At 40.4% G+C, this 18,313-nt stretch overlaps 1 protein-coding gene across 7 annotated transcripts in view; it reads left to right on the forward strand.

Moving 5' to 3' along the window:
- FAM81A (family with sequence similarity 81 member A) overlaps nucleotides 1-18,313 on the forward strand; it is a 121,653-nt gene that overhangs the window by 84,667 nt on the left and 18,673 nt on the right. For all 7 annotated transcript variants that reach the window (XM_068552669.1, XM_068552707.1, XM_068552651.1 and 4 more), the window contains exon 4: nucleotides 5,260-5,378. In XM_068552669.1, the coding sequence (XP_068408770.1) occupies nucleotides 5,260-5,378 (119 nt within the window). The remainder of the gene's footprint in view (nucleotides 1-5,259; nucleotides 5,379-18,313) is intronic.

The following is an 18,313-nucleotide window of genomic DNA, read 5'->3' on the forward strand; positions in this document are numbered from 1 at the left end:
GTGTCCCCTCCCCCAAATTCATATGTTTGAAGCTCTAACCCCCAGTGTGATGGAATTTAGAGGTGGGGCCTTTGGGTGGTGACTAGGTTTAGGATGAGGTCATGGGGGTGGGCCCTTACGGTGGGATTAGTGCTCTTATAAGAAGAGAAAGAGAGACCAGAGCTTCCTCTTTCTGGCACATGAGGACATGGTGAGAAGGCAACAGTCTGCAAGCTAGGAAGAGAGCCCTCATAGGACACGACCATGCTGGCACCTGGAGCTTAGAGTTCCTAGCCTTCAGAACTGCAAGAAAGAAATGTTTTTTGTTTATGAGTCGCTCAGTCTGTGGTATTTTGTTACAACAGCTCCAACTGAGTAATAAGACAGAGTGCTTAAGGAGATCCAGGTACAACATAAAATTTCTTCCTTGAACTTAAATTTTAAAAAGTCAGTAGATGAACTAGAGGCAAGGATGGTTACTTTTATGAATTAAATTAGTTACCCACAAGACAAAGTAGAAGAAGTGCTGAAACATCAGTGCCAGATACAAAGAGAGAGAAACCATGGGCGAAAAGATACAAGACTTAGGGGACAGATCCAGGACACCCAGCATGTGAATAATAGGAATTCCAGAAGGAGACAAAGAAACAGAGGGAAAAGAAAAAACAATAATTACATAGAAGAAGAAAATTTACCCAAGTTGAAGATAAATCTGAGACTACAGTTTGAAGTGTTCAATGAGTTCTAGGTAGAATCGAATTTTTTTTAAAAAATCACTATTAGGTACATTCTGATAAAAATCCTGAACTCTAAAGATGGAAAACAAGCATCTAGGCATAAGGAGCCAAGGTGCTTTTAGAGGAAGAAGCATCAGACTTCCTGTCAGCTTCAAGTTCACTGGGAGGAAAGACCTTTAGGTCAAGAGTTTCATACCCTTTCCGTTTATCACCCACCCTTCAGAGCGAGGGAGGAAGATAATAGACACGGCAGGGATCCAGAGAGTCTTTCATCCAAGTGCCTGGTCCGAGGAAAATGCTAGAGGAAAGACTCTAACCAAACACAGTGACTACGCACAGAGACCTTAAGATAGGGGGAAATGAAAAGGAGAAGCACAAAGGTAATCGGTGATCCTTGGAAAAAGACCTATCATTTCATGTAAATGGATATCGATAAATGCCTGGGACTGCGTAACAGAGTGCTAAAAAAAGAAGAAGAAAAAAAAGATAATTGAAAAAGAAGGGCCATTCTACAAGCAAAATTCTAATTGTATCCCAATTAGGAGTATTGAGTTATTTTAGCAAAGCCTAGTTGGTGTGGGGAAAAGCAAGAGGGGGAGAAAAGTAAAAATCCTTCCACATAAGTCATCTGGGGTTGAAGGATGAAGGAGGGTGGGTGTGAATGTGCTAAATAAGTGTCTCGTGTGGAGGAGAGGGGTGCTGTGCAGGGATAGAGCCTGGAGTAGGTGCGTATATGTTGGGAAAGGGGAGGTAGCCGTTCATGGACTAGCAATGGCCAGAACATTCCCCAGTTAACAAGGGGAGAAAAGGCAATGAACGGTAAGCTGATTAAACCAGTCAAAATAGGGACAAGGAGAAAGGAAACAACAACAAAAAGCACCGTAAATTGTAAATCTAAAGTGAGATGTAACAACAAGGTCCTACTGTGTAGCACAGGGAACTATATTCAATATTCTGTGACAAACCATAATGGGAAAGAATATGAAAAAGAATATATATATATATAAAGAATATATATATATATCTATAGATATGTGTATAGATATATATAATGTATAACTGAGTCACCTTGCTGCACAGAAGAAATTAACACAACATTTTTTTTAAAGGTGTTTTCGTAGATTAGCTAACTGAAATGCTACATTTGATTTATTTATTTATTTATTTATTTATTTATTTATTTATTTATGGCTGTGTTGGGTCTTCGTTTCTGTGCGAGGGCTTTCTCTAGTTGCGGCAAGTGGGGGCCACTCTTCATCACGGTGCGCGAGCCTCTCACTATCGCGGCCTCTCTTGTAGCGGAGCACAGGCTCCAGATGCGCAGGCTCAGTAATTGTGGCTCACGGGCCCAGTTGCTCCGCGGCATGTGGGATCTTCCCAGACCAGGGCTCGAACCTGTGTCCCCCTCATTGGCAGGCAGATTCTCAACCACTGCGCCACCAGGGAAGCCCTAACACAACATTGTAAATCAACAACACTTCAATAAAATTTTAAAAAAAGAAAGTGAGATGGAAGGACGAATGAAAATATAAGGCAGCATAATGTCATGATTGAGAGCACAGTCTGTGGAGCCAAGCTCCTGGTGCAAATCCCAGCTCCCTCAGGTATTGACTGTGGCTTTGGACAAGTTACTTGATCACTTAGAGATTTCACCACTTGTGAAATGGGGATAATAATAGTCCCTCCTTCATAGCGTTTTGTGAGAATTAAACCAGTTAACATACCTATAGCACTTAGAACAGTGTCTGGCATATAGTTCGACCAAGCAGATATTTGCTTTAATATTTATAAAGTATAGTAGCAATGTTAATATTAGGTAAGATGAAACTTAATATTACAAGCACTAAATCAGATAAAAAAGGTTATTATATAATGGCTATGGCCACTTTGATCATACATAAATCTGTATGTCCAAATAAAATGGCAGCTAAATATGTAAAGTAAACAGCATTAAAAATGTAAGGAGGGGCTTCCCTGGTGGCGCAGTGGTTGAGAATCTGCCTGCCAATGTAGGGGTCACGGGTTCGAGCCCTGGTCTGGGAAGATCCCACATGCTGCGGAGCAACTAGGCCCGTGAGCCACAATTACTGAGCCTGCGCGTCTGGAGCCTGTGCTCTACAACGGGAGAGGCCGCGATAATGAGAGGCCCGCGCACCGTGATGAAGAGTGGCCCCCGCTTGCCACAACTAGAGAAAGCCCTCGTACAGAAATGAAGACCCAACACAGCCATAAATAAATAAATAAAATGTTAAAAAAAAAAAAATGTAAGGAGACTTTGATGAAAGTATCTTACAGTGTAAGAATTCATAACACCTCTTTCATAGTTGGAGTGATCTAGTAGACAAAAATAAATAAATAAGTCAGCAAACTCAATCTAATATGCAGTATTGAACCTTTTGTTCCTTGAATAGTTTTTTGCATGAAACTTTTGAAAAATCAGTCATGTGCCACAAAGCAAACCACAATACATTCAAAAAATTAAATACATTACAGATCATATGCCAGTACAATTAGAAATAAATAGTAAAAATGATAGAAAAAAACTCCTTGAAAATGAAGAAATACAATTCTAAGTAATCTTTAGATACCTAGATATCCTTAGACCAAAGAGGAATTCAAAACTGAAATTAAAACAATAAAAAAGAAAACACTTCATGCACAACCCGTGGACACAGAAAATACTGTACTAAAAGGAAAATGTCTTCATTATTAAGGAAGAAATAGTTAAAATAAAGGAACTTGGTACTCATCTTTTAAAATAACAACAACAACAAAAAACAAAACAAAGAAAGCAAAAGAGAGTAAATACTCAAGTTGACATCAGGCAAATTGGAAATTTTAAAAAAGTGGCTGAAACGGAAACGATACGAGAAATCAAAAGCTTTCTCTTTGAAAAGAAGGAGGGACTTCCCTGGTGGCACAGTGGTTAAGAATCCACCTGCCGGGGAGCAACTAAGTGCAGGGGACATGGGTTCAAGCCCTGGTCTGGGAAGGTCCCACATGCCGTGGAGCAACTAAGTCCGTGTGCCACAACTACTGAGCCTGTGTGCCACAACTACTGAAGCCCACGCACCTAGAGCCTGTGCTCTACAACAAGAGAAGCCACCACACTGTTGGTGAGAAGCAACCACACAGTGGCCTGCGTACTGCAACGAAGAGTAGCCCCAGCTCGCCGCAACTAGAGAAAGCCTGTGAGCAGCAACAAAGACCCAATGTGGCCAAATAAATAAATACATTTATTTAAAAAAAAAAAGAAGGAGAGAGTGTGGTAATGGGGTGAGGGGAGTGTGGAGGACAGAATACAGGGAGAGGAGGAGGGAGGGGGAAAGGAAGCGGTGAGCAAAAGGATAAGGAAATGTTCAAAGAAACGTCTGATGCAAACTTTTGCTTTTGCTTTTGAGGGGTCTCCTGTAACCTAGGACTTGGGTTTTCATATCTGTCTGTCTGTCCTTAGTGCTTCCTTCTCAGATTCTTTGCTGGTTTGGCAGGCAGCATTGCAGCGTGATTATGAGCTTGGATTCTCGAGCCAGGCCGCCTGGGTCAGTCCCAGCTAGCCACTTGCTCCCCAGGTGATGTTGAGTGTATCAGTTCAGCTGTTGGTGCCTCACTTCCTGGTCTATAACACAGGGGTCCTGAGAGTACCTCCCTCACAGGGTGCTGTGTGGATTTGTGCATGTCAGCGTGTATCGCAGCCCTGGGCCCCACCCAGGACATGCTCAATAAACACCATGGATGCCCTCTTCATCTCCATCATTCCTTTGCAGATTTCCCAGGATGCATGCTCCACGAGTTCATGCTTTTGTGTTGGGTCATTCGATCTTCCAGTAGTTCTGCTTTCATTTAATGTCTTTTCTCCGAGACACATTCTACCATTCCAGTACTGTATAAATGTTGTTACGAATAGGTACTAGAAAGAATCATTAGCATTTGCTGTATTTACCATGTACTAGGCATTGCGCTAAGTGCTTTATATGCATTATCTTATGTAATGTTCCCATAAAGTGGCCTTAAGAGTATAATCACCATTACTATCAACAGATGAGGAAAAGGAAGCTCAGAAAACTTTAGACACTTTCCCAGGATCACACAGCTGGAGGGACTGGAATTTGGACCTCTTTGTCTGATGCCCCTCTTCCCCCCACCACCTTTTTCTTGATTTATTATTTCCCAGATTTAGGGATCGTTTGCTTAAAACAATGACTATTAAAAAGCACCCTGGAGCGGGGTAAGACCTCTGAACTGTGCTCCACGAGTCCAGGCTTCTAGTCTCAGCTTTGCCTCTTCCTGCAGCGGGACCTCCATCAAGTCACCTGACATCGGAGTCTCAGTGTTTTTACTGGTAAATGCAGGGCCTTGGTCCAAGTATCATCTCTGAGGTCTCTCTTCTAAGCCCCTGGTTCTCCGTGTATATCAGGTGACTATTACAAAGGAGCCTCTTCTGAAAGGAGTTGAACATTCTTGTTTTTGCCAAAAGCATAAAATGCTTCTGTGGCAGCATGTGAATTCCCGGATGACTCCATTAGTGTTTTTGTGTGTTGCTCAGGTACTCCAGGAGCAGATCCGCGCCCGGGACAACATTAGCTATGGAACAAATTCTGCCTTAAAGACTCTGGAGTTGCGGCAGCTCTCCGGCCTGGGAGATCTCCGGGGACGAGTGGCCAGGTAGGTGGTCAGATGTTTGCGCCTCTATGTATCAGGAGCGATTTTTCATCAACTGCATTTTAGTGGGGAATATATTCATGGAGCCCCAAAGCAAATCCTTTGCTTCTTCTAGTACATCCTCTCCTTTGCCCATAAAATGTAGCGGTGGCAGTTAGACCTTGTTTTGAGCAGCCCTGATTTCTTGTGCTTCTGTAGTTGGAGCTGTGTGTGCAGGAGTCGATGAGGGGAGGGCTCAGTTGACCTGAGTAATTTGCTAGGTTAATGTTATGTTTACTGAGCCCAGTAATACAGAGTTGGGACGTATAGTTTGTGTGTCTTTTTAAAATTTCACTTTTCTCGTCATTCATTTTTATTTTGTTTTCTGAAAGTATTGGTCCATGGTAGATTGTACATTTGAAAAAGAAATCTTTCCCCTCAGGTAGGAGGAAGAGTGCTGTTCTAGGCACTCACTACTGAACGTACTGAAGTAGCGTCCCTGTCACCTGGGAGCTTGCTGGAAGTGCACAATCTCTAAAGCATTTGCAGGCCTCTTCTGCCCTCTGTTGCTGTTCAGGGTCAAGCACGAGTGTACACAGGAGCTGTGGAGATAATACAGGATTCAAATCATCCTGAAGCGAGAATGAAGGTGGCCTGCAAAGGGTGGGAGGGGGAAAAGGGGACCCACAGGATCCAAGGCCTCTTTGGGGTGTTAGGGGGGTATTTGTGCAGACAATACATGAAGGGCCCTGAATATTGGGCCTGTGTATTTGGATCCACTGGATGAACATCTATCTCACAGCAGAGGGCTCCTGGTGCTACTCTTGTGTGATTTTCTGTCCTCATCTGGGTGAACTCCAGTCTCAGTATGGCCCTTGGTGAGAGATACCCCGTTGACCCCCTTACCTCTCTCTACCCTCTCACTGTACCTTTCAGCAGTAATCCACTGCTTGCTGTTCCCTGAATGGGCCATGCTCTCCTATATCTGTGCCTTTGCACATGCTGTTCTTGTACCTAGCATGCCTTTTCCCCTTCTTTTCTAACTTCTAGTCAGCCTTTAAAATTCAGCTTAAGTGTCGCCTCCTCCAGGAAGTCTTCCCAGGTACCCCACTCTCTGTTCTATTGAGTCTCTCTGTTGTCTTGGGGTGGAGTACCGCATCTTTTATTTTTGTGCCCTCAGTGCATAGAACAGTCTCTGGAAAACAGTAGGTACTCAATAAATGTTTGTTTGGATGAATTAATGATTTGGAAAAATCACTGTAATTGGACTGAAGACACTTGAATCTTTTCTGTGGAGATCAGCTGAAAAGAAACCCCAGCTCTGTTACACCTCTCAGAACTGTGAGTTGAGGAGCTTCAGAGCTACAAGGCAGAGTAGGAACTTCAGGAGAACTTTGGAAATTTTCCTGGTCACTTGAGTTGCAGATGAAGATTAAGCGAGGCGATATATGCAAGAGGCTTAGTGTGTGCATGGGATGGAGTGACTATAGAGCAAATGGGACCTATTATTATCTCACGAGCAGCAGCAGTGAAATTATCCTCATAATACTGGTTCTAATTACAAAATTTTGAAATACTTTCAGGAATTTTACATTTTTCTTCTGCAGTTTCTTACTAACTTCTCTACCCAGCTTGTTCTTTCTCTGTAACAAATGCTTTTACTCCGAAACAATAAAAAAAAAAACGCGTTGGAAGCACCACATATTTTTGCTTTGTTTTGTGGCTATATTCATCTTTTTCCTGGAACGCTAATGAGACTTTGTTGAAACAAACTCATGTGAAATAAAAATTCCTTGGCAAAGTTTTAGTTTTCTTGCATTGATTATATCATGGTGTTGAAAGGGTATGAACTTTTACAGTGATAGTCTTAAATTACTAGGCTGCAATATTATTTCAGGTTTTATCTTATAGTGTTCGTGGATCCATTGGTGAAGTAATTGATAGGAAACAGGTCCTGATTCCTCCCTGGAGATCCAGCTGGAAAGGGCAAAGGCAAATTCTCTATGGAGGGGACAGACACCCCTACCCCACTAAGCAGAACACACCCTAAACAGGACTGTCTCAGAGAGTTTCCTATCCCTCCCTAACGCAGAGCTCAGAGTTTAGCTTTCCTGTTCCTACCGAGACATTTGGTCCATTATTTGGCTTATCATCTTCATTTGTCCAAGACTCAGTGGCTTCATCCACTTTCCTCTATGAGGTCTGTTTGGATGGTATCAGAGCCTTAGAGGAGAAATACCTGTATACTGAGGCAGGTGTGCAAGTTCCCTCAGGGTAAGCAAGTCCCGGTGTAAAGAAAAAAATAGATAAATTGGATATCATCAAGTTGAAATTTTTTGGCCATTATAAATAATGCTATTTTGAACATTCACGTACAAGTTTGCATGGTCATATGTTTTCATTTCTCTTGGATGTGTATACCTAGGAGCATAGTTGTTGAGTAATATGGTAACTCTGTATTTTACCCTTAGAGGAACAGGACAGCCAGACTGTTTTCCAAAGTGGCTGCACCATTTTGTGTTACCAGCAGCAGCGTATGAGGCTCTGGTTTCTACACATCCTCTTCCACACGTGTTATATGTCTTTTTGATTATAGCCAAGCTAGTGGGTGTGAAGTGGCACCTTGCTGTGGTTTTGATTTGCATTTCCCTAATAACTAAAGGTGGTGAACATCATTTAATGTACTTATTGGTCATCTGTATATCTTCTTTGGAGAACTGTTTATTCAGATCCTTTGCCCCTTCTCAAATTGAGGGTTTTTTTTTTTTTAAATTATTGAGTTGTAGTAGTTCTTTATATAGGGTAGATACAATTGTCTTGTCAGATATCTGATTTGAAAAAAATTTCCCCCATTCTAAGGGTTTTCTTTTTATGTTCTTGATTGGGTCTGCTTGGTTCTTTAAAAAAAAAAATTCTGTCTCTTTATTGGTATTCTCTGCTTGATGAGACATTGTCATTATCTCTTCCTTTACTTTTTAAAGCAAGTTTCCTTTATTTCTTTAATCATCTATATTTATAATGGCTGCCTTGAAGTTTTTGTCTTTTAAATTTGACCTCTGTGCTCTCTCACAGGCAGTTTCTTTTGCCTGCTTTTTCCCCTATGTCTATTTCACATTTTCCTGTTTCTTTGTATGTCTTACAACTTTTGTTAAAAACTGAATGTTTGAAAAATCTGCAAACAATAAATGCTGGAGAGGGTGTGGAGAAAAGGGAACCCTCTTGCACTGTTGGTGGGAATGTAAATTGATACAGCCACTATGGAGAACAGTATGGAGGTTCCTTAAAAAACTAAAAATAGAACTACCATACGACCCAGCAATCCCACTACTGGGCATATACCCTGAGAAAACCATAATTCAAAAAGAGTCATGTACCAAAATGTTCATTGCAGCTCTATTTACAATAGCCAGGACATGGAAGCAACCTAAGTGTCCATCAGCAGATGAATGGATAAAGAAGATGTGGCACATATATACAATGGAATATTACTCAGCCATGAAAAGAAACGAAATTGAGTTACTTGTAGTGAGGTGGATGGACCTAGAGTCTGTCCTACAGAGTGAAGTAAGTCAGAAAGAGAAAAACAAATACTGTATGCTAACACATATATATGGAATCTAAGAAGAAAAAAAAAAAGGTCATGAAGAACCTAGTGGCAAGACGGGAATAAAGACACAGACCTCCTAGAGAATGGACTTGAGGATACGGGGAGGGGGAAGGGTAAGCTGTGACAAAGTGAGAGAGTGGCATGGACATATATATACTACCAAACGTAAAACAGATAGCTAGTGGGAAGCAGCTGCATAGCACAGGGAGATCAGCTCGGTGCTTTGTGACCACCTAGAGGGGTGGGATAGGGAGGGTGGGAGGGAGGGAGACGCAAGAGGGAAGAGATACGGGAACATAGGTATATGTATAACTGATCCACTTTGTTATACAGCCGAAACTAACACACCATTGTAAAGCAATTATACTCCAATAAAGATGTTTAAAAAAAAAAAAAAGAAAAACTGGGTGTTTGGGGCTTCCCTGGCAGTCCAGTGATTAAGACTTCGTGCTTCCACCGCAGGGGGCACGGGTTTGATCCTTGGTCGGGGAACTAAGATCCTGCATGCCATGTGGCACGGCCAAAAAAAAACTGGACGTTTTAGGTAGTATTTTGTAGCAATCCTGGATACCGATGCCCTCGGGCTTGTTTTTGTTGTTTGTTTGGTTAGTGACTTAGCTGGACTATTTTAGTCATGTCTGTTTCTCCTGCAATATGAAGCCTCTCATGTTAGGACTGATGTCGGTCCTCAGACACTGCAGTCAGCCTGTGATGATAGTGGTTTTACCAAAGCTCTCTGTGACCATCTCTTCCCCTCATATCTTATATAGCTGCCTGCCTATGTTGGTGTCACATCCAATTCTTAGGTTCCACTAATTCCTGGCAGATCGCTCTACTGTTTTGTTTCTTTTTTTTTTTTTTCTGTTTGCTTACTTTTTTTCTTCTTTCCAAACATATGCTTTTTAATTATTTTTATTGTATTATTACACAACCTAGTATTCCCAATATAATTCTTTTTAAAAAATTGATGAATAGTTGATTTACAATATCATGCTAGTTTTAGGTGTACAATACAGTGAGATATATATATATATATATATATATATATATATATTCTTTTTCAGATTATTTTTCCTTATAGGGTATTACAAAATATTCAGTATAATTCCCTGTGCTACATAGTAGGTCCTTGTTGGTTATCTCTTTTATATATAATAGTGTGTATATGTCATGTTCTGCTGTGTTTTTTTTTAATAGTAATCTTTATTTATTTATTTTTTTTATATTTATTTTTGGCTGTGTTGGGTCTTCGTTTCTGTGCAAGGGCTTCCTCTAGTTGCGGCAAGCAGGGGCCACTCTTTATCGCGGTGCGTGGGCCTCTTCACTATCGCGGCCTCTCTTGTTGCGGAGCACAGGCTCCAGACGCGCAGGCTCAGTAGTTGCGGCTCACGGACCTAGTTGCTCCGCGGCATGTGGGATCTTCCCAGACCAGGGCTCGAACCCGTGTCCCCTGCATTGACAGGCAGATTCTCAACCACTGCGCCACCAGGGAAGCCCCTGTTCTGCTGTTTTTGACAACGTCCTGGAAGCCCCTGTTCTGCTGTTTTTGACAATGTCCTGGGATGTAAATTTCTATGTAGTCTGATTCAATTAAATTATTGCCAGCACTTAAGGGCTTAATGATGTATACATACAATAATTATATATATAATAATTATTATAATATGGAAGATGAGCAACTTAATATTTTAAGTGTCATTGCCTTTTTTTTTCAATTTACGTTAGCTTTATTGCTGCTGATTGAAAGAGAATCAAACTGGAACTAGAGATATTTCATACGAATGTCATTCACTACAATTTTTAATAACTAGCAGAAAGCAAAACAAAGAAAGCCCCAAAACCCAAAGTACTCTATCAGTGGTTATGCAGAGATGGGCACCTAGGAATTTAAGTTGATAGAGTTGTAAGATGTGTTTTTATATCATGAAACCTCTTGATAATGCCAATATTTTGTTAGGCCATGGATAACACCCATGTTGGAGGCTTAGATTATGATACAGTAGTCCCAAGGGAATACATTCCAAGACTCCCAATGGATGCCTGAAACCAGGGATAGCACTGAACCCTATATATACTATGTTTTTTCCTATACACATCCCTATGATAAAGTTTAATTTATAAAGTAAGCAAAATAAGAGATTAAAAATAAAATAGAAAATTATAACAATTTACTATAACGAATGTTATGTGACTGTGGTCTCTCTCTCAGAATATCTTATTGTACTGTATTCACCTGTGTAAGGTTGCGAGATTGTAAAATGCCAATGTGAAGAGATAAACTAAGGTGGACGTAGGCATTATGTAAGTGTCATTGCCTTTTCAATGCCATATGCCACCATCTCATAAGCTGTAAGAGAAGATCTGCCTAAGCGTGGTGCCCAAGTCATGTCTGTTGCTAGACCTTTGGGACTCTGTTCTGGACTTCTGACCACCTCCCTGCCATCATTGATCAGGTAGCCAAGTGATAGAGTCATTCTGCCACCTGATGGCCACAACCAAGAACTGTACCTGGGAGATAACAGCTGCCCAAAGACCCGAAAAGGGAAAATTTGCAATGAGTGCATTATCGGTTCATCTATAATATAACTTCAGGATGAAACAGGACAACTGGTCAGATTCATTGCAAATTCTTGTTTAACTAAAGCAGCTGAGTCACACACGCAGCTATATTCGAGCCCCGAGGCTGCCTTTTATGAGTGTGTTTCTCGAAAAGAGAAGAATGATGTCTTTGATTCAGTACTAGCTGAGAGAGTAATATTGCTTATCCTTTTTTCATATATATATATATATATATATTTGAAATAATTTTGAACTTATAGAAAACTTGAAAGATTTACCAATTGTTAGCATTTTACTTACTCTATCATTATTACAAGTAACTTACTCTATTATTCTTTCAAAAATAAATTTTTTTCCTGAAACATTTGAGAATACGTTGTTATTAACCTAAGAAGACCACAGTTGATTTCACTGTGTATATTTCCTGATGGGAGGTTTTGGTATCCCACCCTGCATCCCTCCCTGCATCCCCTGCCTACCCTGCCCTTGTACTTATAAAGGAACAGAAATGGTATATGCTTGTGATAAATAGTCAGAAATATTATGAAATACATGAAGTAGAAGGATGGAGGCTCACCAGCTCCTAGCTCTGTTTTACTTCTTAGAGGTAATTAATGTTAACAGTTCAGTATCTGTCCTTTTAGACTTTTCTCATACATAATTATAAGATAATTTATCATTACAGTAATATAATGATTTGCAGTGTAATAATTACCTAACAGTGGGATTTTAATTTTACAAAGTATTCTACGTGCTATTCTGCCACTTGTTTCTACATAACAATATACTCTGGGCCTCCTTCTAGTATGCACACAGATCTGGCATACGTTTTAATTGGATAGAGAGTATTCTGCTCTATGTATGTACCATATGTGAATGTATTTAGCCACTCCTGTATTAATGGAAATTTATGTAGTAGTATTTGTGTTTCCAAGTGAGACAAAATATGGAAGCCAAGCTATAGCTAGTGCAAATCTGTGAGCCATGAGCTTTGGGATCATTCTGAGACCTTTTCAAGTAACTTCTTCAAACATAGTCTGTCCCTTGAACAACTTTGTAAAGGTGGTGAACTGGTCTGATGTAGTGATACCTGACAGTTTCTAGCCAATAAGCTTCTATTTGGATTGGAAAATAATGCCTTTCTATAATATTTTTATATTTCATGGTATGTTAAAACCTCAGATTTCCCCAAATATGATTTAAATAATGTTTTGCTTAAAAATTGTGAACTCAAAATTAAAAAGAAGGGTCTGTATTTGGTGTTGTTTTTAACCATCATTTGTGGAGTGGGGATGATTTGTGAGGAGTAAATGAACTAATATATGTCATGTATCTTGTACAGTGCATGGTACGTAGTACTATTCCTTAGAGTCATTCATTTGCAAATATTTATTGAGCCCCTACTACATGCAAGGCAATGTGCTAGGCACTAGGGTTTTAGTGATGAAAAAGGCAGTTGTCCTTCTTTCTTAAATGCAGCTTATATTCTTTCTAGCAGGAGAGAGAGACATTAAATGAATTATTGCAAAGTAATTATTTTATTTCACTTATGATTCTGATTTGTAGATTTGGGGGGGGTTCTGTAGAAATGATATCATCTACAAATAATGACAATTTAATTTCTTCTTTTTCTGATCCTCATTTCCTTAGTCTCTTTTTCTTGTCATCTTGTACAGGCTAAAATCTTCAATACAGTTAAGTAGAAATTGTGGTAGTGGGCATCTTTCTCTGGTGTTCAACTTTAATGAGAATACCTCCAGAGGTTTTCCATTTTTGGATAATAATCAAACATGGATTTATCAGATTCAGGATGTTTTCTCACATTCCAAATTTACTAAGAATCTTTATAATTTGTATTGAATTTTCTCAAATGTTTTTTGCATCTGTTCAAATCATCAGATAATTTTTCTCTCTTAATCTGTTAATGTAAATTTAGCAAGATGGCTATATATATCAGTGTACAAAGGTCAGTTTCCTTACTGTAAACCAATAGCAAACAACTAGCAAACATACTTAAAATGAAGATACCATTTAAAATAAAATCAGAGAATGTGTAATAACTAGGCATAGATCTAACAAAAATTATTCAAGACTTCTTGAAAAATTTTTAAAATTTGATTAAGAAATAATAAGAGGGGCTTCCCTGGTGGCACAGTGGTTGAGAATCCGCCTGACAAGGCAGGGGACACAGGTTCGATCCCTGGTCTGGGAAGATCCCACATGCCGCGGAGCAACTAAGCCTGTGCGCCACAGCTACTGAACCTGCGTGCCACAACGACTGAAGCCTGCACGCCTAGAGCCCGTGCTCCGCAACAAGAGAAGCTACCGCAGTGAGAAGCCTACACACCGCAATGAAGAGTAGCCCCTGCACGCCACAACTAGAAAAAGCCTGTGTGCAGCAACAAAGACCCAACACAGCCAAAAATAAATAAATAAAATAAATAAATTTATAAAAGAAAAAGAAATAATAAGAAAACATTAGTAAATAGAAATGGGTATTATATTCAAGGGTAGGAAATCCTAATATCTTTAAAAGTATCAGTTTTCACAAATTAATCTTTAGAATCAATGGAATTCCAATTAGAATTCAGAGTTTTACAGAGAAACTTGATAAGATGATCCTAATGTTTATATGTCAGGGTTTAGAGTAAAAAATATCCAGGACACTTCTGAAGATGACCAAGGAGGGGAGAATTGCCCTACCAGATGATAGCAAGACTTGTTATGAAACTACAGTAATTAAGATGGTATGTTGTTGGCTTAGGGATAGAGAAACTGAACAATGGAATAGGATAGAAAGTCCAGAAATTGAACCACACATGTCTGGGACTTTGGTGTATGTGATAGATGGCACAGCAGATCAGTGGAGAAAGGAGGGATTGTTCTGTAGATGGAGCTAGAAAATGTATTATCCATATCAAAAAAGATCCTTTTTTTCCTGCCTCACACCAGATACAAAATTCACTCCAGATGAGTAAAGGACTTAAATGCTAAACATAAGACTTAAAACTTTTAATAGAAATATATAGATGGATATCTTTTAGGCAGCTGTCTCCAACCTTTTTGGCACCAGGGACCAGTTTTGTGGAAGACAGTTTTTCCATGGACCGGGGCAGGGGAGGGATGGTTTTGGGATGATTCAAGCGCATTATATTTATTGTGCAATTTATTTCTATTATTATTACATTGTAATGTATAATGAAATAATTATACAACTCACCATAATGCAGAATCAGTGGGAGCCCTGAGTTTGTTTTCCTGCAACTAGATGGTCCCATCTGGGGATGATGGGAGACAGTGGCACCCGAAGTGTGTTGCTTATGTCTAGTCTACTCCGTAATCTTGTTTTGGTTGCTGTCACTGCAGAAAACTCTGCAGGATGTTGGAAATGGAAGCAGGCTTTTCAGTGCTTTTGTGGCAATCTCAGGCTATTCCACCTTCACCTTAATCCAGAACATATGACGTTGTCTCAGACATACTTTTAAGGCCACCATCATTTGCAGTCTCAAGAAGTTGATCCTCTTCTAGCATGGACAAAGTCGGTTCACCTGGCTTATTCACAAATGGGTCGCGGATCCATTCCTTCCCAGTTTGGGGGTCTTTTGTGGTTGGGAGGTAAGGCTCAAACTCTTCTGAAAGCTGAGATAGGTGATCATGCACCAGCTGGGAGAAAGAAGGCCCTGGCTCAGTCTCTTTCAAAATCTCTGCTAATGTTTGAAACATGTCAAAAATCCCAATGTTCACTCATCGCCCCCTTAATTCCAGTTTGGCTTTGAATGCAGCCACTTTATCTGCCGACTGGAACACAGTTGTCGTTCTCCCCTGAAGTGACAGATTGAGTTCGCTGAGCAGGTTGAATATTTCTCACAAGTAAGCAAGTTTTGTGACCCATTCCGTGTCACTGAAAGGTGCTGCCACTGGTGACTGTTTTTCTAAAATCTCTGGAGCGGCTCTCGTAACTCAGAAACTCTGGCCAGTGATCTACCTTTAGAAAGCCATCTCACTTTTGTGTATAAGAGAAGACGTGTGTGCTCTACGTCCATCTCCTCACAGAGCTGCGTGAACAGACGTGAGTTAAGGGCATGTACTTTAATGTGGTTGATAACTTTAATCACATCCTGCAAAACGTTGTTAAGTTCAGGTGACATTTTTCGGCTAGCCAGAATTTCTCTATGGATGACACAGTGTGTAGACTCACATTCAGAAGCGACCTCTTTGACCCGAGTAGTGAAACCAGAAAGCTGTCCAGTCATGGCAGCTGCTCTGTCTGTGCATATAGTGACACAAAATGACCAAGTCAGTTTTCCTGATATGTAGTCATTCAAAGACTGTTCTGCAGCTGTGGTGTTGGTTGGTAACAAAAGTGCACATAACATATCCTCATGCACATCCTCCTGAAAAATGTATCGCACAAAAACAAGCATTGTTGCCTTGTTGTCAACTTTGGTAGACTCGTCAACCTGGATTGCATACCATGGTGACTCGTTTATCCTCTCTAACAGTTGTGCCTTAGTATCCTCTGCTGTTTCATCAATTCATCTAGTTATGGTGCTAGCCGAAAGAGGAACACGTGCCACCTTTTGAACTGCAGCCTCTCCTAAAAGTTCACGACAAATGTCCTTAGCGGCAGACAGGATCAACTCTTCACCAATAGTAAAGGGCTTCTTAGCTTTAGCAATGCAGACACATTTCATGCTCTCAGTGCAGACACCTTTGATGAAGTGGTGACCTTCAATAATTGCTTCTGTTCTTCGTGTTCATGTTTTTTTCTTTTGAAAAACTCCAAAGGCTTGTCTTTTAATGCAGGGTGCTTGGTCTCCACGTGGAGAAGCAGTTTTGAAGGTTTCGTGCCTTTGCTGGATAGCCGGTTGCCACGTATTATACAAAGCGGGCTTGGAGAATGTGAATCACCTGTTGCAATGAACCCATAATTTAAGTAGGACTCTTGGTATTTTCTTTTAAATGCGGCTTTCTTTCTGTTGGCAGTCTTAGAGGCTTCTGCTGTCTCATCATTGGGTCTTTTCAAAGAAGCTCTCCAGCAGCGTTTGTTTGTTACTCGTTTTGGCTAGGGTTAGCTTGTGGGCTTACCAAAACTGTGACTGAGATAAGTGCACGGTGCGGGGAAAGAGGCGTGGGTGGAAGTGGTAAATAAAATAATGGGCGGACCATGCGTGGACTAAAATAAGTGTTGGATTCTGACTTAAAGCCTGCCATCAGATGCAACGCTACAATTGAAGTACATCAACTCACTTGCCACTATAAAGCCTGCCACCAGATGCAGCTTAATTGTCACTTGCCACTCACTGATAGGGTTTTGACATGAGTCTTCAAGCAGTTGATTTCTTATGGTCTCTGTGCAGTCAAACGTCTCTGCTAATGATAATCTGTATTTGCAGCCCCTCCCCAGCACTAACATCGCCACCTCAGCCCCACCTCAGATCATCAGGCATTAGGTTCTCATAAGGAGCGCACAGCCTAGATCCCTCGCATGTGCGGTTCACAGTAGGGTTCGCGCTCCTATGAGAATCTAATGCCGGCTGCTGATCTGACAGGAGGCGGAGCTCAGGCGGTAATGTGAGCGATGGGGAGCGGCTGTAAATACAGATGAAGCTTCGCTCGCTTGCCTGCCACTCACCTCCTGCTGTGCAGCCCGGTTCCTAACAGGCCATGGACCAGTACCGGTTTGTGGCCCGGGGGTTGGGGACCCCTGTTTTAGACCTTTAGGTAGCGGAGGATTTCTTCTTGATATAAAAGGCAGTGATAGATTTGATTATTTTAAAATTTAAAATGTTGCTCATCATTCTTAAAGAAGAGAATAAGAAGTTACAAATTGAGGAAGATATTGGATGGTAAAAGGTTAGTGTCAAGAATATATAAAGACCTCATACAAGTTAATAAGAATAATGCAAACAACCCAATATAACAGTGGGTAAGAGACATGAGCTGACATCTTACCAAAGAAGAAACACATATGGCCAATAAACCTGTGAAGAGATTCAACATCATTGGTTACTGTTGAAATGAAAATTTTAAAACATGGCAATATATGCTTTTTTACACCCAGTTGATTGGCATCTGAAATATCTGAAAATGCCAAGCATTAGAGAGGGTGTAGGTGCCTAGGATCTCTCACCCATTGCTAGTAGGAGGATAAATTAGTGGGGTCTGATATTACCTCCCAGTGTTGAACATACACCATAGCCTGTGATCCATTAATTTCTGCCTGACGTACACGGTTGTGCTTGTACCACAGGAGGGCATGTTCATAGCAGCGTTGTTCACAATAGCAAAATCCCAAAATAACCCAAAGTGCCCATCAGTGGGAGTATGGACAAATAAATTGTAAGAAACAGTAGAACGTTTGTCTGTAGTTAAAATGAACAACTACAGTGGCAATAACAATATGGTTGAATCTTAGCAATAAGTGAAAACAATAAGTATCAGAGTATTACATATGACATAATGGCTTTTGTAAAAGTTGAATTCAACTAACGCACGCATACCGTGCTTTCAAGAACTATATACATGTATGTATATATACACACACATGCATATGTGTGCAATACAGTCTTAAAAGGAGAACAAGGGAATGACGGCAGGATGCAGAATAGGAGCGGTTATTAAAAAATAATTAACTGAATGAAGTGAGCCACGCGTGGACTAATGATGAGAACGTGCCATGAAACAAGGATTAAGAGATCAATGATAATCATAATAATAGTAATAGTGATAATAATAAATGTTTATTATAAGAAGTTCAGTAAAAGAGAAATACGGGGCATCCTGAAAGTGT

This window comes from Eschrichtius robustus, chromosome 1, assembly GCF_028021215.1.
Source record: "Eschrichtius robustus isolate mEscRob2 chromosome 1, mEscRob2.pri, whole genome shotgun sequence".
Classification (NCBI taxonomy): Eukaryota; Metazoa; Chordata; class Mammalia; order Artiodactyla; family Eschrichtiidae; genus Eschrichtius; species Eschrichtius robustus.